The sequence below is a fragment of the Manis javanica genome, chromosome 13 (genome assembly GCF_040802235.1).
Source record: "Manis javanica isolate MJ-LG chromosome 13, MJ_LKY, whole genome shotgun sequence".
Taxonomy (NCBI): domain Eukaryota; kingdom Metazoa; phylum Chordata; class Mammalia; order Pholidota; family Manidae; genus Manis; species Manis javanica.
In genome coordinates this window covers 91,383,808-91,406,805 of record NC_133168.1, presented here as the reverse complement: position 1 = coordinate 91,406,805, position 22,998 = coordinate 91,383,808, and the positions used below count along the sequence as shown (strand labels likewise).

At 56.3% G+C, this 22,998-nt stretch overlaps 1 protein-coding gene and 1 long non-coding RNA gene across 5 annotated transcripts; one reads left to right on the top strand and one right to left on the bottom strand.

The window, feature by feature from the left end:
- Positions 1 to 2,085: 2,085 nt before the first annotated feature.
- Positions 2,086 to 6,657, top strand: LOC118967960 (uncharacterized). Of its 3 annotated transcripts, none has more exons than XR_005055312.2 (3): positions 2,086 to 2,198; positions 5,529 to 5,615; positions 6,124 to 6,657. It is a non-coding gene; the product is annotated as an uncharacterized lncRNA (long non-coding RNA). The 3 variants fall into 3 exon arrangements; XR_005055313.2 differs by having other exon boundaries at positions 2,102 to 2,308; XR_005055311.2 differs by lacking the exon at positions 2,086 to 2,198 and adding an exon at positions 2,802 to 2,940.
- Positions 2,932 to 18,689, bottom strand: MEF2B (myocyte enhancer factor 2B). 2 transcript variants are annotated; one of them, XM_017642262.3, is made up of 9 exons: positions 18,609 to 18,689; positions 6,795 to 6,877; positions 6,064 to 6,267; positions 4,975 to 5,109; positions 4,363 to 4,510; positions 4,062 to 4,195; positions 3,877 to 3,970; positions 3,602 to 3,713; positions 2,932 to 3,304 (listed from the first exon to the last, which is right to left on the bottom strand). In XM_017642262.3, the coding sequence occupies exons 2-9, from the start codon at positions 6,846 to 6,848 to the stop codon at positions 3,079 to 3,081; spliced, it is 1,107 nt and encodes a 368-aa protein (XP_017497751.1). In that variant the 5' UTR covers positions 6,849 to 6,877; positions 18,609 to 18,689; the 3' UTR covers positions 2,932 to 3,078. The 2 variants fall into 2 exon arrangements, with proteins under 2 accessions (XP_017497751.1, XP_036852058.1); XM_036996163.2 differs by lacking the exons at positions 6,795 to 6,877; positions 18,609 to 18,689 and having other exon boundaries at positions 6,064 to 6,357.
- Positions 18,690 to 22,998: the final 4,309 nt, after the last annotated feature.

The following is a 22,998-nucleotide window of genomic DNA, read 5'->3' as shown; positions in this document are numbered from 1 at the left end:
GACTCAATTCAGACCCCTCTGCCAGACTTCAGTCGGCTTCCAGCATTACTGTACTGGCCATGCTCTCTCATACCTCCAGGCCTCTGTCTTCCACTTGGAATGCCTCCTTTTTCAATCTTTTTCACCTGGCAAAAGTCTTATTCATCTCTATCAGCCAGGAAGGACTGGTTAGGAGCCACAAAAAAATAAAAAACAAAAAAAATACAGTCAGTCTAACTCAAATAGGCTCCAAAAAGCTAAAATTTGTGCTCACATAACAAAAAACTCGAAAAGTATTCAGCTTCATGCATGGCTTGGATCAAGGACAAAAAGTCAGCCTCAGGAATCTGATGTTTTTTGTTTCCAGGCTTGGAAGAAAGAGCTTCTAGCATAAGCGCCTAAGTTTTGCCATCTGTGTTTCTGTGGATATGCCTGAGTGTGGACACATATGTGAGTGTAACGAGATGTCTGAGAGCCTGTGAGTGGGGCGTGTGGAGTTGACTGCCTTGTCTCTGTGGGTGTTTTTGTGTTTATGAGCACATGCGGACGTCTGGGGATGCACTATGACCTTGGTCCTCTGGACTCAGTGTCTGGAGAGAGGATGGGTGATCATGTTGGGGAGGGTCAATGGGGTTTCTCAGGACCTACATGGGGGCCATGAGATGCCCCTGAGGACCAGGGCACACAGCTGGGATTTGGTTTCAGGGAAAAGGCACCAAGAAAGCAAGCAGGGGCATTTGCACATTGCTGGGGCAGGGGAAATGGCACTGACTCATGTGCTCTCTCCAGCAGGCCAGGGTGGCAGAACGATTGTCATTCCATTGATGAAGATACTGAGGTTCTGAGAGGCCCAAATTTCTACTTCACACCCTGACCTCTCCCCCTGGGCCCAGGCTTAGGGGTCTAGGTGTCACCACACCCCCACATGGTAAATGACATCCTGGTCACCTTGCCTCCCCCACCTTCCCCATCCTTCAGGTGTTTATCCACAAAATCTGCAACTGTCTTTGACTGCTGTCTTGCCCCAGACCTGATCTGCCAGCCTCCCCCCGATGGCTCCACCTTCCAGTGTGTTCACAGCCCCACCCAGCCTTCGCCTTGCACCCTCCACTTATTTCAGCTTCCATCACCTCTCCCCTGCAGCTCCCTCCTCCCTAATATCTGGCTTCCATCTCCTGCCCCCAGCCCCACCCCTATAGTCTATTTTCCCCTGAGCAGCTTGAGGGTTCTAGTTAAGACTTGAGCCAGATCATGTCCCTCCTTTGCTCACAACCATCCATGGCTCCCACCTCACACAGAGCAAAAACCAAAGTCTACGTTGGAAGGTCCATATACTCCATCCTTCATTGTTCAACACCTCTGTTCTACATTGGACATTCCCCATTCTATATTCTGCGTTGGATGTGCATGCTGTCTGTTCTGCATTTTGGACGTTCCTTGTTCTCTCGTTTCCATTGGAGGAACCCACATTCTGTCCTACCCTGGCTTTGCCATGTTACCTGAGCCTCACTGGATGCTCCCAACATCCACATTAACGTCCCACATTCTCTGACTACACTGAGATCCATGCTCTCATTGCACCCTGACCATTCCACTCTATTTATGGTGTTCTTGGAAATTCACCTCTCAGATCTCTGACTTCTGTCACTACGTATGTGCCCAGGCCACGATTCCCAGGGTGCTTCCAACCAGTGACCAAACTCCTGGGAGATTCAGGGCCCTCCTGATGGTGACGTTGGCCTGCCCAAGATCACTGTGGTGTCCTTAGTAAATCCTGGGTGTAGGACACTTCCACACAACCCTCCCTGCTTCCTTCCCAGCAGAGCTGGGGTGTGGACTCAGAGGTGTTTCCAGAACCTGGGTAGTCTGCCCACTGTCCCCTCATGGACCAGGACACCCCAAGCTATATAGTATAATAACGCCAGGCACAGAGCCTGAAAACGTGCGGCAGAACCCTTGGAAGCCCAAATGGACTTTATTACTATTTCATTTTTTGCTTCGGAGAGGGGAGCGCAGAATCCAAAGCACACTATCTGGCGCCACCTAATGGCAACTGGCGAAAGTGCAGCCTCCCGGACTTGACGCAGAACCAGGCCCTGCCCCACCCCCACTCCGCCAGCCTTTGAAAACAGCCAACATCTTTATGAACCCCACACTGAGTTCATAGCCTGTGGGCACCAACTTCAAGGGCTGGGCCCGGCTTCTTGTCCACCGTGAGGGTGAGTTCCAGAGGCTGAGAAGGGACCCTCTCTGGTCGTGGCCTCGATTTCCCCCAACCGAGGCTTGAAACTGCAACTATCTATCTAAGGGGCTCAGGACATGGGACATGGTGAGAGACAGGGGCAGAGTGGGTGGGGGCAACAAAAGAGCTCGGGGGAGGTCAGGGGTCAGGTCTGAGTGTTAATTTCACTTAGACCATCCAGACCACTCCAGATGAAGTTTGGAGTAGGGGGAGGTTGCTCCCCCCTCTCCCCGCCCAATGGATAAATGCCGGCTCTTCCCTCCGGTAGAACAAAATTGTTGCTTTAGATCAAGGATATAACCATTTAAGAGAACAGTGTACCCCTCCCGGGGATTCCCATTGGAGCCCACGACCCGACACCCCCAGGATTTGGAGGGCGAATAGCCCGGCCCCTGTCCCCGGGGTGGAACCGTGTAGTGCGCGCTATACGCGGTCCCCTAGGGCCGCCGGCCGGCTGAGCACCCGCCGCCCACGCATCGTCTGCCTGTTGACGCCGCTGCAGGGCTCCTCCCTGTCACGTTCCTGCCCGCCACCGGTCTTCCCGTTACCCAACCTGCCTTCCCCTCAGGGTCGAGTTCCGGAGGCTGTACCCCAAGCCAAGGCAAGGCAAGACAGGTCCCTGGGGAAAAGGTGGGAGGACCTAGGCATGGGCTCTGAGCAGCGACAGGTAGTTTTGTCCACGGACACCACGCGTGTTTTATTGGTGGATACACACACAGGTACGGGGAAAGGAGCCCCCGACTGTGGATGCAAACTCCAGGCCCCCACCGCGGAGGGGGTCGTAACTGTTGTGTCTGCTCTAAGGACGCTGGGAGGCTGGGGCGCCGGCAGGTGTGGGGGCATGACCCCTGGGTCCTCTACCGCGGCCAGCTGTCAGCAGTGGGCAGCCGGCGCAGGGGGGGCCCGGGCCGTAGGGGCTCTGCCAGAGGCCGGGCCAGGAGCAAGGGGTAGGGGAAGGTCTTGGGAAAGTCTCCAGGGCCCCCGGGGGCCGGCGAGAGGCGCTCAGACTTGATGCTGACTGGGGGGGTCGACGGGGAGGCGCCGCGGGCGGGGGCACCCTCCTCGCCCAGGCTGCGGAGCCCACTGCAGGGAGAGAGAGAAGGGGTACCGTTATCTCAGCGAGGAACGGAGGGAAGCCAGGGAGATGGCACAGCTTGGGCAGAAGGTTCGGCGGGAGGACTTTGGGAAAGAAGTGAGTGGATTTTCCTCCTGGGGCCTCCCAAATTGCCGCCCATCCCCACCGGGGACAATCTATAGGGGCTGAGTGCAGAACCAGGAGTGGCCACTAGGGGTCAGCAGCGGCTCGGGCTTCGGAAGACTTGGAGGGGCCCCACCAGACCGACTGAGGCAGGGCTAAGGGACGGCGGTGGGGGCACTTACCTGGGCTGGGCAGGGGTGGCTGGGGCTCCATCACCCCTGGAGGGCTGCCAGGGGGCCAGGGTGGGGGGCTGCAGCAAACCGGGAGGCGGAGGAGGGTCTCCCAGGCCATATTCTGGGGGGTAGGAGGAATAAGCTGAGGCCTTGACGTTCGGGAGCCCCTTGCCCACGCCTGACCCATCCCTCAAGCCAGTTTTCAGTTTTGGTGGTGGGCCAGGGGATGTGGGCAGCAGAGCAGGCAGATGTGTGGATGCCCCCACACGGTAGGGGGTTCGTACCTGGGGGGCCTGCAGGGAGGAAGGGGAAGCTCCCAAGCGGGGGTCCGGGGGCGGAGGCGGAGCACGGACTCTGCAGGCTACCATAGAGACCTCTCTGTGGGGAGACAAGTAAAGGGGAACCTGAAGCCCACACCCAGGCCACCTGCCTCCCCACCTCCGCCCTGCCACACCTTCCCTCTGCTCACCGAGGTGCTCAGTCCCCCTCGGGCCCCGGCCAGGCCACCAGGCAGGTCCGGCCTCCGCCCATCTGCTGCCAGGTACAGGGGTGGGGGTGTCTTGCTGGCAAGGTGGCTTGGTGAAAAGAGAGGGTGCGCCAGGCCTGGGGAGCAGGAGACCCCCAGAGAGAGGGCAGGCAGCCATGTCATTTAATGAAGTCTGAGGCCCAGAGGTGATGTACACAGCCAGCAGCGCCAGTCAAGATTCCCCCTGCAAGCCCTCCTGGGACCCTGCACCCACTCCTCCCCTAGGCCTAGGCCCCATGCTCACCTGGGGGCCCAGCTTTGGGGGCTGCTGGCCGGAAGGGGGATGGGCGGCTCTGGGCAGGCAGGGCCTCCCCTAGCCCAGTGGGGTCACAGCTTGGTGGGGGCAGGGCCCCATATACCACGTCCGGGCTGGGCATAGTCGGGGCTGCTGGCTGAGGGCAGAGAGGATGGGATTGGAGGAATGTGGAGATGAGGGCATCAAGTCCAAAAAAGAAAATCGCAGTGCATTCCGGGGTCAGCCTCCACCTTCAGGGAGCTCTTGATGTTCCTCCCTCTGGCCCAGCCCCACATGGCCCAGGAGCCTGTGTCTGGTTCTGTCATCCCTCAACCATTAGGCCAGGAGCTGAGTCTTACTCAGTCCGGCTGGCACTGAGGAGGCTTCCCAGGGTGTTTGATGAATCAAAGAAATAAGGCAGGAATGAGCTGCCTATTGAACTCTCATTCATCCTTCAAAGCCCCAGCTATCATACCCACTCCTCCAGGAATCCTTCACTGCCCACCCAGGCAGATGCCTGCCACCAAACTCTAGGCTTCCTGGCCTTAGGTCCCTCAGTCTCAGCCTTGACCACTTGGGCCTAGGAGATGGAGAAAGGGCCCCATTCAGGGGGTCACTTACGTAGAGCCGGGGCCTGGGCAAGGCGGGGTCACCCCCATCACCTGCCAGCCTCCGCAGCTTCTCTCCTGGCCCGTCAGGTCCATCATCTGGCTCCAGCTCTGGTCCGTCAAGGCCCACACCCCTCCGCTTCAGTGTCTGTGGAGGGGGGAGACAACAGAGTGGGCCTCCCCTATCACAGCCAGGAAACCTGGTTCTATGGGAAAGAGGCTAGACCTATCCTATCTAGCTCAGTAGGTAGGTGGAGTGCAGGCACAGCCTGTTCCAGCCAAATCCCATTGACTAAAAGCCCTAATGTCCCCAAAAGCACGTGAGAGAGGGACTGTCCTCCCTGGCACCAGAGAGGCCCAGGTTGCACAGTGAGTGCACAGATCCACGCACAGGCCTGCCGGCATTGTCCTAAGGCTCCTCCTGAGTATGACTCTGCATCCACATGCAGCCTCAGAGCCTGGCATGCAGTAGATGCTTATAAATGTTAGCAGAATGAATGCCTAAGGACAACTTTATAGGTTTTCCTAAGCTGTCTTTCCCTTGGACCCCTGCCTTTCCTTTGCCAGCTTCTCCCCACCCTCTGGAAACACTGGGTGCCAGAGTCCCAGGTCCACTGCTCTCTCCAGCCCTGTGACCTCAGCTTCCCATCCTGGGTAAGGATTCCTACATCCAAAGGGCAGCGATCTCGCCCCTCCTGGGGGTGCGGGGTGGGGGCTGACCCAGCTAGTGCAGGGGCTGTCCTGCCTCTTTCTCCAGAGGACACAGCTGCTCAGACACAAATTCTCCTAGACCACTGTGAGGTCTGCTCATTTCATGATGCCTTTTATTCTCTTTCTCTGTATTCATCAAACGGTGACAGGATTAAAGGAAATGATGTATGAGAAGCACAGAGCAGAGTCCCCAGGGCATGCTGGTTGCTTTTTTGTTTCTGTTGCCCAGGTAGCTCTCCCTGGAAGGCACCCCCATTTACCCCAAACCTGCCTTTACTGGCAACAAAGCCAGATTGCAACACCGATCTTTTGTGCAAACCAAGAGTGCCTAGGCTCTGAGCAAGCGGAATGTGGGGGGCTTCACAGGGCCAGGGAGAAGGACCAGGGGTACCTCGAGGATGTCAGTGTTGGTGCGGCTCTCGTGGGGCTCACTGTATTCTGTGTACTTCAGGAGCACGCGGTCCATGTCCGTGCTGGCATACTGAAAGAGGCGGTTGGCGCTGTTGAAGATGATGAGGGCGATCTCACAGTCACAGAGCACGCTCAGCTCATAGGCCTTCTTCATCAGCCCGAACTTGCGCTTGGTAAATGTCACCTGGACCCAGGAACCACAGGTGGGGTGGGGAAAGACAAGGACTTGGGGTGGTGTGGAGGAGTTGGAGAGGCCTAATTGTTCCCTGAGCATGCCTCATGATGCTGTGCCTTTGTGGGTTCTGTTCTTTCTGGCTGTACTGCATCTTCCTCCTCACTGCTCAGCCTGGCAAGCTCCTATTGGTGCTTCAAAACCCAGCCCAAATATCTCCTCCTTTGCTAAGTTTTTCTTGGCCTCCCAGGCAGAGCCCACACTCCCTCTCTGAGCTTCCCCAGTTCTGCACCTCCCTCTGGCCCAGTTGCCTGAGGTGGGTGTGTTAGTATCAAGCTCCATCTGCCCTCTGACTGGAGCACTAGTCCAGGGAGAAGAAATGAATAAATCATCATGAAATGAGCCCGTGCCTCATCTCAAACTCTGTATCAGAGCTCTCCACTCCCTTGCAGTTCTCCAGAATGACCAGGTCTTTCCCCAGGCCATGTTCCCTGTAGGAATGCCTTTTCTCCAACCACTGTTCTACCCAGCAAACTTACCTGCCGATTCCTTTGGTCCAGAATTCGTGAGATCTGGATTTTTTTTCTCCCCATTGTCTCAGGCTGGGCGGAGCAGCCTTGGTCTGGGAAGGAAGGAGAAGAAAGAGTGATGGGTGGAGAGGGGGGCCAAGTCCTCCAGCCTGGGGCCTGTCCTCTGCCTGCCCCTGCACTGAAGGGGAGGTGATGGGGAAGTCAGCCCAGGGAGCAGTGAGTGGTCAGTGAACGCCTTTGGGCCAATTCCACATGAAGAGAGGGCTGACCAAGGGCCAAAGATCAAGTGCAGGTGCCCCTGCCAATGTCTGAAACAAAACACACTGGTAACCGTGAGACCTTGGGGGCGCCTGGCCTCCTTAGACCCCCCTGTCTGTGCAGTGGGGATAACATTGTTGTGCACTGCCCAACGTTGTCGGGAGATTAAATGAGCTAACCCACGTGAGGCATTCACATCTGCCCAGCCCACAGCAGATCCCACATACGCGCTGCTATTATGAATATTGGCAACAGCCTAAAAGCCCTCGTCAGGCCAGACAGGAGAGACATCTGATGCACGGTACTCCGTGGTGCTCAGGAAGCATGAGTCAATTGAATCAGGAATTCTGAGCCACTGAAAGTAAGTCTGGTCCACGTATCAAGGACCTTTCAGCTCACTCAGTCCTGCCGCAGCCACCCGCCGAGCAAGATCGAGGGCTGTGGTTACAAGAAAACATCCATCAAAAATTGCATTTAGAGTAGAAAAAAGACTAGAAGGAAATGCTTATGATGAGAGTCATTGCAGGGTGGAAATTTACAGGTGAGTTGCGTTTCCCTTTAAAAAATTTTGAGGTGCAATTCACATAACATAAAAAAAGTAACCATTTTTAAAGTGTACCTGTCAGTGGCATTTGGTGCATTGATGGTATTGTGCAACCATCACCTCTATCTAGTTCCAGAACATTCCCAGCCTCCCAAAAGAAGACCCTGTCCCCATGAGCAATAACTCCCCTTCCCCGTCCCCCAGCCCCTGGCCACACTCATCTGCTTTCCGTCTCCATGGATGTGCCTGTGCTGGACGCTTCATATATGTGGGGTCACACAACAAGTGGCCTTTTGTTTCTTTTCAGCCCCCTTTTGATTATTTGAACTTTCTAATTTTTCTCCTATGATTATACATGTTTTCTGTTTAAAAAGAATCCCCCTGCCCCACTTCCTGGTGGGAAGAGGGGATGCCCTGAGAAGATGGTAAGCTTGGAGCCCTTAGAGTGGATGTGGGCCTGGGGCTCGGAGGCTTGGGAGACACCCTAGATCTTGGATCTCCCTGGCGGGGTCCCCAAGAGAGAGGACTGGCGGAGTAGGGAGGGCAGCACATCCCCACACGCTGTGCATTGGGTCCCGGACTTCCCCAGTGCTGACCACATACGGCCCCTCGGAGGGAAAGAATCCATTGCTTGTCCAGTAGCACCCACCCCACTGGACAGACATCTGCTCCAAGACCCCCAGGACTGCTCCACCAACTCTAAGACCACCCCTCACCTCCCATCCCTCTATGTCACAGGTGACAGAGGCTTCAGATGTGCTGTGGGCCTGCCCAGGGTCATACAGGCCTTTGCCTGGGTCCCAGCCAGCCTCTGACTCCCTGGGCGTCCCTCAGCAAGGGTGGCCATTCCCTAGGCCTTAGCTTGGGGTTCTGTGAATGGGATGGGTATCAAATACAAGCACCCACCGCAAGGCCTGGGGACAAGTTCTCAGGAAGTTCAAGGAAATGTGGATTTGTCTCTGGGAGGAGCCACCCCTACTCCCCAGACCCCAGCTCAGGGAGCCTGGGGAGGACCTTCCATTGTCACCGGGCCTGGGTACGTGAGCCCCCAGCCTTCGCATGCAGTCCACTCTGTAACCTCAGGCCTACCCCCCACTCTCTCTCAGCTGCATCGCCGAATGGTCACAACTATGCAGAGCCCAGCCAATTGGAGCCCCCACTCTGGCCCCCCCAGCTCCAGCGGGACTGGCTAAATTTAACCTCTGGGGCTAATTTTAATCCCCTGCCGGAATGGGGTGAGTTCCCACGGCTGGGATGTGTTGCCCCTGCCCTGATGGGTCCCTGGGGATGGGAGCAGGGTCCTGGTCCAGAGATCCCAGTACCAAGATGGCTCCTGATATGCTCCCCACACTTGGGGTCCTGTGGGGACATGAGCCATGGACAGGAGTCTCAGGGCCTGGAAGATCCAACTCTGGCCCCTCGTCAGTCGTCCCCATCATGCCAGCAAGGGTAGGGTTCATGTCATGGGGGAGCCCCAAGAGCCAGAAGGTTGGTGGGGGTCTTGTTAAACTGAGACCCAAAAGCCAAGACAGGAAGTGAGTTCCAGGAATAAGGAACAGCAGGTGCAAAGGCCCTGAGGAGGGGCGGACAGAGCAAATAGGCTGGATGAGAAGGCTAAGGGGAGAGGCCGCAGACAGTCCTCTGAGCTGCAGGAGGGCCGGGGGTTTTGGTCTAAGAGTGGCGGAAGGCCGTGGGAGGGTTTCTAGCAAGAAGGGACAGGGTTTGGTACATCATTTAAAAATTTGGCAGGACTGCTGAGGGCCAGGGCAGAGGTGGCAGGAGACCAATGCAGAGGCCCCTTCTGTGCTAGGCCTGAATCATGCAGTGTATGTCACTCTCGTCCAGGGGTCTTTGGGTCCCTCGGAAGCCACCAGATTCTCTGCTCTCTTTGGGGCCAGGCCTGACAGGTACAGAAGGGCTCATGAAAGAGTTTGGCTCTTCTGGCCCTCAGTGACCCTGAAACCCCCAATTCTCACCCAGAAATCAAAGTCATTTCCCACTCTGGCCTTGAGGGATCTACTTAACACACAGCTCTGATCATGCCCCTTCCTGTCCATATACTCTCCGTGACTCTCTACTGCCTTCAGAGGAAGTTCCAGTACCCCCCACCTGGCATTCAAGGCCCTGCTCCAATCAGCCTCTGCCCACCTTTCTCTACCTTCAACAAAATGCCTTTGCCTGAAAAGCCCTTTTGCTCCTGCTTCACCTAGCCAACTCCTCTTCATACATCAAAACCCAGCTCAAAAAATCCATTCTTAGCATAAGGAATATAGTCAAAATATTGTAACAACTTTGTATGGTGATAGCTGGTAGCTAGAATTATCATGTATATAAGTTGAATCACTGTGCTGGTAGCTAGAATTATCATGTATATAAGTTGAATCACTGTGTTGTACACCTGAAACTAATGTAATACTGTGTGTCAACTACCCTTCAATAAAAAAAGAAAAAAAAATCCATTCTTCCAGGACACTCCCCACTGTCACTCTGAACTCCACAGCTCCCATCCTTCTCCTCCAGTTCTAACCCAATGAAGATGGGAGGATCTATATCCAAGTATCTCCCCAAGACTGGAAGCCCCTCAGGACCAGACACAGGCATGGCCAGGAAGATTTGGTAAATGGAGAAGGTCAAGAGAGAGACACATCTGAACTCCCCCAGCTTCCCTCAACAACTTCCTCTCAGACTCCCCCAGCTGACTCCCTACCCAGAAATACATGTGCATGCAAATCCAGCTACTCAGCGTTGACCTGTCTCAGGCCCAGGTGTGAAGGGCCAGCCAAGGAATGCGGAGGCGGAAGGCTCAGGGTGTGCATATATATTTGTACTCACATGCAAATCCCCACCCAGCCGCAGACAACCCGTGGCCAGTTCTCCAGATGTTGAGGTGATCAGAACTGCTTGGGGGAGGTGATGGTGCATGCTGAATGTGCCTGGCACAAGGGGGAGGCTGAGGTTGGGGGAGGCCTCTTCTGTGCACACATTCCCCATCCCCCCACCATAGTGTCCAGCCAGAAAGCAGAGAGCTTGTGGCACCTGCTCAGCAGAGAGGCAGAGAGAGGGAGCCATCAATCCAGGGAATGGAGCAGCGAAGAGGGGGCAGGAGAAATCCAATAGGGAATCTGGGAGGAGGAAGCATGTAGTTGGCTTTGACAGAGTGGCTGGGTGGGGGCCTGGGCAGATGGGCAGGGGGTGGGCATTTGAAGCTCCTCCTGACCCCTTTTTTCTCATCCTTATACTTAGCATTTATTAAGTGTCAACCATGTGCCAACCACTTTGAGAAGCTGACCTCAAAAGAAGTAGAAAGTTTAAGTAGAGCAATGACCATAGAAGATCATAAAAGTGACTCAATTCCTACCAATAAAAGGGCAACAGGCCCAGATGGTTTTATGGCTGTTTTGTCGAATCTCAAAGGTGCAACGTTATTTAAACTAACTCAGACCTTTGAAAACAATAGGAATTCCATGTCATTTTTAGAAAACCTTTGTTATGTCAAAACCTAAATCTGAAAAGAGAAGTCTTAACCTCAAAAGGGACAATGTTAGCCAGGGATTTCAAGGAAGACCAGCCCAAGGAGGTGACATTTGAGTAGGGACCTGAAGCAGGAGAAAGAGACAGCCAAGCAAGGGACAGCTATGGGAAGATCTGGGGAAGGGTGTTCCCTGCACGGGAAGCACAATGGCTAAGGTCCAGAGCGATCATGAGTGTGGCATTTTAAAAGAATCAAAGAAGTCTGTGTGGTTGGGCAGCATGGTGAGGGGGAGAGGGTACAGCAGGAGGGAAGACAGTGGGGATGAGATTGCATAGGTCCTTGTGGTCCACAGTGAGGTGTATGAGCTTCACCCTTAGGGCAAGGGGGGCCATGCAGAGTGTGGGGGCAGAGGGGGGTCAGGATATGATTTCACAGTTGTAAAAAACCCCTTGGCACTCTGTGCTTTGCTGCAGGGAGGGGAATGAGGCACAGCCACTCCAGAAAATGATCTGGCATTTACTAAAGCTGAACATATGTCTAAGCTAGGACCCAGCAATCATTCTCAGTATTCACCCAAGAGAAACAGGCCTGTTTTTTACCAAAATACATAGACAAGAGTGTTTTCAGCAGCCTTATTCATGTTGACCCCAAACTGGAAACGACCTAAATGTCCCCAGTAGGTGAATCAGTAAATACATTCTGACAGCTCTTAGGATGGACTACGCAGCACAGAAAAAAGATACACTCTAGCTTCATGCAACCACATGGGATAACCTCTCAGACTGTGTGCCAATTCAACAATGCTGACTCGCACCAGGTGATTCCGTTTACATGAAGTCCCAGAACAGGCAGAACTCACCGACAGATGTCAGCACAGTGGCCACTGGGGAGGCACTGGGACAGGGCAGTTTAAGTCCCAAGGTCTGCTCCCTGGTACAGGGTCTGGGTACATGGGTGTGTACAGTTCTGTTAGTCCTACTCCGATGATTTGTGCATTTTTTTCTACGTGATGTATCTCAACCAAAATATTTTTTTAGAAAGCACCCCCAGCTCATGGCTGCTGTGTTGAGCAGCTTTGTCTAAGCAGGAATAAGGTGACAGGGGAAGGCTGGGGCAAGTGTCCAGGCAGGAGGCATATGGCCTGCCCTGGGATGGAGACTGCAGGTGGGCAGAAGTGGACAGATCCGTTTGGTGACTAAAGAGACAGGATGCGCTGATGGCACATGCATGCATCAGGGAGGGTCCTGGGTTCCTCCAGAGGAAGAGTTCATAAGTGCCTGGAGTATCATAAACTTTATGGCAGTACTTGTGGTCACTAAGTCAATCAACAAACACCCCTGGGTTTGTGGCGGTGTTTTTGGTTGGTTGCGGTTTTTTTAGGCCATACACTTGTTATCTCCCTGGCCTGGCCAGACCTCGAAGACCCCTGGTGATGGAGATGGGGGCTGGAAGGAATGCCACCCTCCCACTGACCTTTCAGACTGACCCCTCTCTATGGGAGGGCTCCCTTTTTCTCACCTGTCAGTGGGGTGAGACTCCTTCCACCCGCTGGGAAGAAGGGGGCGGTGGGGGGGTCTGTCACAGTCAGCCTTGTCTTCCTGCCTTTCAAAGCCAGAGGGGCGAGGGACGAGGCGTTGAAGTGGGGATGCTGAGTCAGCGCGCTGCCTCCTAAGACCCCTGGGACACGCGGGGCCACACGCTGGGTGGCATCAGAGCCCCCACTTCCTCCCCATATAATGGGTCACAGAATTCTGACCTCAAGGCCTTTGCAGGGAGGGTTGGAGAGGAAAGAGCGGGGCCCTGTCAAGTCCCCCGCGTGGGCTCCCAGCGGGGCTTTAACGGGGGGACGAGGGGCGCCGTCACGCTGCCAGACGCCTGAGCCAGAGGCCGCGGCCTGGCGGGGAAGCGGACCGGGAAAGCAGGCGGGAAAGGAGAAGTGAGAGACAGGTGGGTGGCGGGGGGAGGTGAGGGCCCGCGGGAGGCGACCAAGCGGGGAGGGGGCGCTGCTCCGAGCGCTACAGCGAATCGGGCCGGCGGCCCCGCCTCACGCAACCTGGACGCTGGTTTCATCACCTGCTCCCCAAGCACCTCATTATGGGCGACAGGAAGAGCCCCTTGGAAAGCTGGGACCCCCCCTCCCCTCTCTTGAGGGCTGGAGCGCCTCCGACCCCAGCTGCCGGCGACCCTCCCCCCATCCGGGCCCCAGGCCTGCCTTCCCCTGGGGGCCTGGGAGAAGGCGCCCTGGCTGGGGGGCACTAGGGGTGACCTAGGGGCTGGCTCAGCCCGCAGCAGCCCCCAGAGCCACGCACCTGCCCTCGGGGACAGGGTGGGCTCTGGCAGTGATTCTGGTGTGGCCGAGCTTGTGTGGACCTCAGTTTCCTCCTCCAGAGAATGGGGAGAATCAGGGCACCCAGCTGAGATTTTGGGGGCTTCCACATAGGTGCTCTCTATATGCTATTTCCCTCCTTCTCTGTCTGGCACAGGGAGCTCTTGTGGTTACTGGGCCCTGACTTTGGGGTCACCGCTCCTTAGCCCTGGGGGGCACCCAGCTCAGTGTGAGGCTCTAGGAATGGGGGCTGAGGGGAGAAAACCCATTCCTCATATGGACAGACTTTGGTTGGGAGCTGCCCCACGCAGGGAGACTCCCCCACACGATCAGAGCCCCTCAAAATCCACAGATGCTTGAAACATACAGATGCCCAGACACATGCACCACCCCCAAACACACACAAAGTCCCCCCTACACACAGGCAGACCACAATACAATGCAGCCACTCCCAACCCACACAGTTCCCCAAACACACAGATCCCCAAAATACACTCAGATCTTCCTGCGCATGTAGATCCCCCAAATGCACACAGACGTTTCCAGGCCCACACAAGGCCCCAACAAATACTGGTTCCCCAAATGCACAGACACCCCCAAACACACACATACTCCTTAAATCCGTGCTGGTTTCTAGACACAGGTAGGGCTCCCCTCCCTGCAGGGGTATGTGTATTCTCTGGCTTCTTGAGGCGAGGTCAGCACCTCCAGGGCAGAGATGGGGGCTGGGGAGTCTCAGAGAGGATGGGAGGCATGAACATTGGTTGTGGGGGGGTGACATGTATGGCTGCTGCATGAGGATTGCAGTTTACACTGGTGCAGGTGGCAGGGGATTTGGGGATCTACAGGGTGTTTCTGAGGACGGTGGGGCTCTGAGGGTGGGAAGAGTTATCTACGTGTGGCTCTGAATCCCATAAACCCAGAATGTTCCAGTTGGAGAAGGCCCCTTGGTGGTTGCTTTCTCTATAGGTCAGTCTGTCACCCATGGAGAAACTGAGGCCCAGTGGGAGCCCCACAGACCCACCTCCACAAGCCCCTCCCCAGGCCTGTTCCTGGGAGGGCCTGCTGAGGCCATGCTCTGAGAGGCCAGGGCTCTGGCCGTGGGCCTGGCCAGACCAGGGTTCAAATCCTGGCTCCATTATACACTCATTGCCTGACATGCTCTGAGCCTTAGTTTCCCCATTGTATAAGGGACAGGTATAAAGACCAGGTGGGTGGGAACTCCCCAGGCACCCACCCAACTGTCCCTGGTCTTTAGAAAGGCCTCAACTACCAGCAAATCTGCAGTCCACCTTCTGCTCCTTTCCGGACACCTGACACAAAAGCCCCAAACAGACCTGCCACTTCCCCATCCCCAGGCTGTTGCCCAGGCTGCTACCTGCCCCTGGATTACCCTTCCCAGGCATGTCCAGGTCTCAAGAGCTGCTACATGTCCTTCGAGGCCAGGCAGAAGTCCTTTCAGGGGACAGCAATTTTCCAAGATAAGATTCATCTTTCCTGCAACATTCAGCCCTACCAGAAACATTTTGTGCTTCCTTGTCTCTTTAGCCACCATGTCTCCCTGGCACACAGTAGGCCCCCAGTCATCCTTCTTTGAATGGGTAAGTCAACAGCTGCTTGTCAAACAGAAGCAACATTAGCCACTGGATGAATTTTCTTTTAAACATCTTACAGCCCATTGAACAAACCAGACGCCTCTGTCTGACCCGTGGGCCACCAGTTTGAGACCCTTGCTCTGAATAGCCCGACTGCACAACGGCCCGTGGATGGTGGCCAAGGGACTGACCCTCTCAAAGCCCCCTGCCTACCATAAGGAAACCTTGCCCCCAGAGCATGCAGGCCTGGCCTGGCACACACTTACCTGCCAAGAAGGCCTGTTTCTCTGTCACGGCCATTGCATATGGAGGCCTGCTGCCCCATCCCACTTCCTGGAGCCTAGAGAGACTTGACATTCAAAACCCAACTCTGCTGTCCCAGGTCAGAGCCCAGGGCCACCTAAGGTTCTGGGCAGTGTCCCTTGAGCTGTAGGGGCAGATGCAGAGAACGCCTAAGGTTTCCTTCTCTTTGTTCCAGAGAAAGATCTCCCCGTGGGGCCCCAGAAATTTGTCCCCTGAGGCCAAGGCCTCCCGGCTTGGGAAATTAGCACATCTGTCAGCACTGGCAGAAGGGACTGGCCCACAGCCCAGCAGACCCAAGATGCAGCCAGCCAGTGGGGATCCCAAGATGGGGCCTTGGGGCATCCATGGTCGGTACTCTTACTCCAGAAATGTCTGGGAGCCTACCTTGTGTGGGGGACACAGGGCAGGGAGTGGACAGATCCAGCCTGGCTTCCCCCACTGTCCAGTCTGCTGGGGACAGTAATAAAAGAAACATAACCATGTCAGGGACAGAGACCTTTGAGCAAGAAGTTCAACAGGGAAAAGTAGGGGAGGGGAAAGTGGCAGGGGAGGGAGCTACTTTGGATAGAGGGGCCAGAGGGACCTTTCTGAAAAACGGGGCCTCAAGGAGAAAGGACATCAGTCATGTGGAGATATGGGGGAGAGACTGCCTGATGGAAGAAACAGCAAGTCCAAAGGCCCAGGGGTGGGACCATGCTGGGAAGGTTCCAGGTACAGGGAAGGGCCGTATGGTTAAGGCAGAGTGAGTGAGGGGGCAGATGGAAACAGAGGAGGGCAGGAACACCATGTGGGACCTCAAGGGGATGGGGAGTGAGAGGGTGGACTGTAGAGCAGAGAGCCATGGAGGGTATGTGAGAGGGGAGGGCTATGGCCTGATTCAGGATTTTCAGATGGTCCAGTGGCTGCTGCAGGGAGAAGTTCCTTCTGGGCAGGAAGCCGGGACAGGAGACCATGGGGACTGTGAGCGTGGAAAGTGGAGTGGAAACTGGACAGGGGCAGGCCTGTGAGCCCAGAAGTGACTCCTTCTGTTAACCTGCCTCAGCTGCTCCCTCCTCAACCTCGGGTGAGCCTGGGCCTGGAGGAGGTTGGGGAGGGCAGCAGACAGGCCTGAGGACTCCTTGGCGGCAGGTGGAGGGTGGGCCTGGATGCCACTCGGCAGGTACCTCTACTCACAGTTCGGATGGCACCTCTGGTTACCGGGTGCCTCCTGTCTGCCTGGCCCACATGCCACCTCATTTACACACAGAACCTGCCGGACCCACGGGCAGCCCAGTGAAGCAGAGATGTTGCCCCCATTTTACACAGGAGGAAGCAGGCTTCTTCCCAGGGCCACACAGCGAGAACCCCAGATCCTCTCTGAAGCCTGGATTTGTACCACCAGAATTGTCCTGCTGCACCCCAAACTCACCAACCCCAACTAGTCTGGGAAGTGAGCCTAGGACACCTTCAGGATCCGAGACACTTATTCCTGGGTCGGTAGTCAGCCTCACAAGCCCCTGAGATGCAGACAGGGAGGCCCTTTGGGGGGCTGAGAGACAAGACCCATCATCCTCTGTCTGTACCCCATGGGGATTCATGGCCCAGGGCCAGGGTGAGCTCTGTGACCCCAAATGAGATGTGAAGCATATGACAAATCCTCTCCAAAAAATGATATCTGTCTCCAGGTGCATATGCACCTCAAATTCTCTGGAAGGCCAGATCCACCACCTGTCTACATTTATTGTGTCAGAGTTGGAGTGACAAGTGATTTTATTCCCATTCTCTTAATTTGCATTTTCCAGATGTCTGCCTAGTTGGAGAATGATTTAACAAATAAATCATTAGTTGGAGAAGGGAAGTGAGATGGAGCTCAATTTACTCAGGTCAAGGGCAGCGAAAGAGCTCAGAGAGGGTCAGCAACCTGTCTGAAGCCACACAGAGAGGGGAGAGAGGAAGCTGGGCCCCTCACTCCTGGCTTTTGTTCTTCTGTGGGGCTGAGGGGCAGAGCCTTGGGCCTATCCTTCCTCTAAGGGGCTGGGGTGTCTCCACCTGGCTTCATTCTTCTCTCCTGCCAAGAGGTGGGGGGGGGGTGCTTCAGACCAGATAACCAGCTTCCATCTCTTGCAGGTGAAACCCCAGGGCCCTGCAAGTCCTGAAATCCTATTCCCTGGAGGCCAAGATTCACTCTTGACTGGGGCGGCGGCGGCAGGCCCGGGGACAGGAGGGAGGAGGCTGACTTCTCCCAAAGCTCCTTTGACTTTTGGAATAAAACTCCACACACTTGTCCTTCCAAGTCTGAATGTATTTTGGACCCTGTTTCCTTCACCCCAAGAGTCAGAGTTCTCATTCCTAGACAGTTCAAAGGTTCAGAGGTCCTGACCTTCCCCAGTAAGGATGTTTGGCTAGGCCACACCAGCGGCTTCAGCTATTTCTGACTTGGTGGGCCTACAGATAGAGGGCTGGGGATAGCCAGGGACCCCTGTCAGTGACATTTGCAACCCTGGACCCTGAGAGAGGCAGGGGGCAGCCCATAACCATGAAAGTAACACAGCCACCAACTTGTCATATGCTAACAACCACAGAGAGCTGTGACAATTGTTCCTACACCACATCCCAGTTGGGGAAACTGAGGCACAGGGAAGGGGGTGGCCCAGGCAGCTGTGGCTCCCCCCATCCAGGGCTCCACACTTACCACCCTGCACCCAGCCCCTCGGGCCCATTTGAGGCCCCACATTCCCTGTATGAGGTGCAGACCCTACGGGCCAGGTGAGGGTCACAGGCGCACATGGATGGTCATGCTGCCACACACAGGCCTGGGGCAGTGACACACCAGGGCACACCCACAGAAGGAAGGCACAGGGTTGTGCACAGGAAGGCTCGGAGGACATGGAAAGGAGTGTGCCCACGAAGGGGGGACACTGAGGCACACAGATCAAACACACAAGTTACAGACACACAAAGGGGTCAGTGGCATCACACTTCGGGCACAGAAGTCCCATACTGACATCAAAGACCTGGGACATATGCCCCTTGGACACACGGCTGCTCAGACACACACTCCTTCAGACATAACTCCTGGACACACGACGCCTTGGATACGCACCCCTGCACACACACAACACCCAGACACAACTGCTCGGACACACAACCTCTCAGAAACACACATCTAAGACTCACACCGCTTGGGCACACACGACCTCTCAGACTCACAGTCCCAAGACGCACAGCTCTTTGTCACAGAACTCTCCGACGCACAACCGCACACTTGGATCTCCAAACCCAATCCAGCCCACAGATGCCGTTCAAAGGACACCCCGCGGAAGCCTTGGCCCGACGCGACACGCACCTGCTCTGCCTGGGCCTTAGGACGCTCGCGCGCGGACCAGCGCCCGCAGGTGCCTTCAGAGCGGCAGCCACGCCCCCTGGAGCTGATTGGGCGGGGCCGGACTCGTTTGCATAGAGGGCGTGCCGGCCCGCAGGCTGCGGTGGGCGGGCACCTGGGCGCGGTCCCGCCCCCGGAGTCCAGGGGCCGGGAATTTAGACCCGGGAAGACGCTGAGATGTGGGGCGCGTAATGAGGAAAGGATCCTGGAGAGGGGCCTGGATCAGACCCACCAGGCTTTCCCCGCCCTCACAGGGCGCCCCTGACCTTCCTCTGTGACTCTGTCTGTAACTCGACGACCACTAGCCCCTAAACCCTGGACTTACTCCAAACTGAGCAAACTGAACTCCGAGCCGAACCCGATGGCCCCAGGGACTGAACCCTTCTCGAAGCCAACACTGACCCTAGCTCTCACACAAACCGAGGGATTGCAGAAAGGGGCTCCGGGGTCGCCTGTGTGGCCGCACCCTCCTGTGGCAGGATGCACGCCCTAACAGCAACAGCAGGGTAACCGACCCCTCAGCTGGGCGCCCCCCTCCACTTCAAAGGTCAGCGGGAAGGGCGAGCTGGCAGGACTGGACCCCAGCGCAGACCTCTAAATCCGTTCCTGGGGGATCCCAGCACCACCCAGCACAGGGCCAGGGCCAGGCCCAGGCCCAGGCCCAGGCCCAGAGGGAGAGCGGAGCAGGACTGGTAAATCAATGTGAAAAGAATTGCAGGATGAAGAGTACTCTGGACTGAGTAATCCTGGGGAAGACCCCAGGCTGGAGGAGGTGGATCTACCACACACTCGCCCTGCCCTGTGGGGTCAGGACTGGGCCAGAGGGGTCAGGGAGGGCTGTCAGGAGAAAACGGTATTTGTACTGGGCCTTGAAACATGAGTAGGAGTTTGCCACTGGGAGAGGGATTTTCCATTAGAGAACAGCACTTGCAAAGGTGCAGGGGAAGAGTGAGGAGTATTCTTTGGTGGGAGGGGATGAGGGAGATGACGCCAGAGCCCTGGGCAAAAGCAGACTGGACTGGGTACCCAGGCAGAGGTTCAGAGATGGAGGGGCGGGGGTCGACTTGGGGCAGTTGAAAGGAGAGAGTCAGCATGTTGCAATGGCTGTCTGGTGTCCACCTCTTTTTGGAAGACAACAGATTGCTGGAGCCTTGAACTCAGTAGGGAGCATGTGGAAATGTCATTTTGTTGGACACTGAGGCCGGGAACAGGGGTCCTGTGAGACTCGTGTTTCTTCCCACATCTCAGTTTACCCATATGTGACATAGGAAGTTTGATCCCTAGCGTGGGCACAACTTTCTCTTCGGACATAAAAGTAGGGTTCACACTGTCATGAGAAGGTGGGGAACAAGGGTCCCGCCTCACCCCCGACTCCACCTCCCTCAGTGCCCAACACCAAACACTCAGATGTCCTGAGGACACACTAGAGCCCAGGCCAGGCTGGGGGCTTCTGCCGTGGTTCCGAGGCACAGAACAAGGCTTGGGGAGCGTGAAGGTGGCTGGGGAGCCCCGGGCCCCCCGAGAGCTGCTCTGTTTACCCGTGGCCGCCTGCCTGCCTCTGATGCAACAGGCAGGCTCTGGTTACATGAGGGCGGCAGCTGGAGCAGCTCTGGGAGCAGCCAGGGTGTGGCGGGAAGGGTCTCCTGAGCTGAGCTGGCTGGGGCTGCCCCCCATGCGCCCACCCACCTCCCACGTTCCTGCCCCCTTATGTCGCCTCTCCCCCCTGTCATGCTCCATGACACCTCCCCATTCTAACCAATTCCATCTTCTTCAATTCATGCCCTGCTTCCTGTAATGGCCCCTCCTTTTTGTCTTTGCCCCTGTTCCTGTACTATACCCTCCCTCATCCCTGGGGGGGGGGTCACCCCACGTGAACCTGTGTCCACCATCAGGACAGTCAAGAGTGTTAGTTGCTGGAATAATAAGTTGGGGTGTGGAAGGGAGGGCTGGTGGCAAAAGGGAGGGAAAAGGTCCAGATGGGGGTATCTGGGGAGGGGCCTGGAAGATGGCAGGGGGCAGGTGGAAACAAGGCCGGGAAGGCGGGGAGGTGGAGAAGCTGCTCCTCCCAAGTGCCCGTCCTCCAGATCCTCTTCCCCAGTGTCAGCGGAGAGAGGCCTCGGAAGACCCCCCATGGTAGGTAGTGTGTGGTCCAGCAGGTGGGGGGCAGGGCTAGTGACCATGGAGCCCCATCCCAACTCCCACTCACTGTGTGACCTCAGGCCACTCACTTCACCCCTCTGAGCCTATTTGCTCATCTGAAAAGTGGGCCCCTGAGTAGCAGCCCCTTCCCCCAGCTGGGGGTGCTCCTCAGGGCCAGGCCCAGCATGTGGCAGCACCAAAGGGGTGCCTCCATGGGTTTCTTGAAGAACTGGAGGGCCCTGGAGAGGGTGTGAGCGGTGGGGGGGGGTATGGGGACCATGTTTGGCGCATCCAGACACCTTGGTGGGGGACGGTGCAGGGCTACCCAGGAGCAGGGAGTGTAGAGCAGGGCTGAAATAAAAACCAGGACTTGGACCAGGGGCTAAGGACAAAAAGTAGAATTGAAGTCTGACTGCTATCCTGACCACTGCAGACCAAGGAGAGGCACGATTGCTGCCCTCTTGGACCTCCTTTTATCCCATCCGCAGATTTGAAGGAACCTGGAGGGGCACAGCTCACCCAGGGCTGGTCTCCCTTCCAGGTCATCCCCACCCTCATGGGTGCTGGCTTCAACTTGAATGCCCCAATGGCACAGGGAACTCACTGCCTATCTCCCAGCTACTTCCCTATCTCTGGGACTGGGCTGGGAGCAAGTCCTTCTGAGCCGGGTCTGAGAATGCTCACACCCTCTGGCCTGACAAGGAGTGGATGACTCCAGCTCACGTCCGGGAAGCACATGGGAGCATATGCGAGGTCTTTCTGGGTAATCTGTCCTCCTGGAATCTTAGTTCGCTATCTGAAAAATAGGAGCGAGGGTGTGTATAGGGTGAAAATGGACAAAAGATCACAATGCGCCCACCGGGAGCAGCCAGGACTGCGAACGATGACCGCTTGGAGGCCGAGGGCAGACCAAGTCTTGGTCTCTTGCGCCCCCTCGCGGCCAGCCGCGGCGGGGCGTTCTGCAGGCGGGAAGGGCGAGCCGGATGAGACGAGATGCAAATTAACCAGCGTTCCCGTGAGCCCTCGAACTCGGGGTCGCGAGATCTGATAGCCCAGAGTCCTGATCATACCTCTCTGAAAGGAGAGGACTACTAGCCACTGGCTGAGGTCGCTCCCAGGGCCTGTGGGTGATGGGGAGCCCTGGGAGGGCCTGGGGTACCCCACGGCTGCTCGCCACTAGCTCGCAGCACTGGAGCCGCCCAAGGCAAGCCCCTGGACTGTATGTGATTACTTCACTTAGCCGTCCGTCTGTCCCACCGGTCTAAACCCCGGGGCCAGGGCTGGGCGGTCGTGCTCACAGGCAGGTCCTGGCCCATAGGGGGCAGTCGATGTTTGCGGATAAATGGCTGCATGGTGGACTGGTGGAAAGACAGAGTGACGAGAAGTGCCTTGAGAGTGCGCAAGAGAGGGAGGGTGACTCTGTGGGAGCCGCACACCAGTCAGGGCCTCTAATGGGCTTACCTGAGGCTTCTCCCTCCCCCTAAACTGAGCTGGGGCAGTGGGAAGGCAGGATGGTGGCCCAGGACCCCCTAATTCGCCCTAGAAGGGGAGAGAGAGGGCTGGTCCCCATTCCCTGGAGGTGGCAGACAGTCCTTCTCTGACAGCTGTCTCTTGACTCCTCCCAGACCCTCAGGCCCCTCCACAGCCCTGATACCCCAGCACACCCTCTCTCCCCACTAGGGTGCCCTTGGCCCTTGCCAGCAGCCCACAGCACCAAGGGAGGTGTGGGGGATCCTCCCAGAGCAGTGAGCCTGGGACCTTCCCTCACTATGCCCCCAAATATCTCCATTCTGATCTTTCTGATACATTTTGCATTGACACACAGCTGGCCCTGGAGGTGTACGAACTGTAGGCTTCCATTGCTTGCAATTCATAGGGGTCAGTGTGCGCTTCTTTGCAGTCAGCCAAAATGAACTAAAAGCCGTTTTAGCAAATGACCGTAGTTTAGGGACTCATGAAACCAAAGAATCGAGATTTTCTAGTGTCAGGTACAGCTGGATCCAGGGCCCCAGACAATGTTCTCAGGTCTCTCTTTCTACCTATCCAGCTCAACAACCCTGGTGGGAAGACAAGTACCTTTCCCACGCTTCCAGCAAAATCCCTGGGTAAGACCGCTCTTTGGGTCACATGGTTACCTCGAACCAATCGCTGTGACCTGGGAGATGAGGTCTCTGATTGGCCAGGCCAGGATCCCACTTCTACCCCTCGTACTGAA

Coding starts and splice junctions, on each gene's coding strand:
- MEF2B (XM_036996163.2), bottom strand. CDS start 6,357: ATGCTCAGGGAACAATTAGGCCTCTCCAACTCCTCCACACCACCCCAA. Junction 3,971..4,061: donor GAGGGGGACTGAGCACCTCG/GTGAGCAGAGGG, acceptor GTCTCCCCACAG/AGAGGTCTCTATGGTAGCCT. Junction 3,714..3,876: donor CCTCCCTGCAGGCCCCCCAG/GTACGAACCCCC, acceptor CCTACCCCCCAG/AATATGGCCTGGGAGACCCT.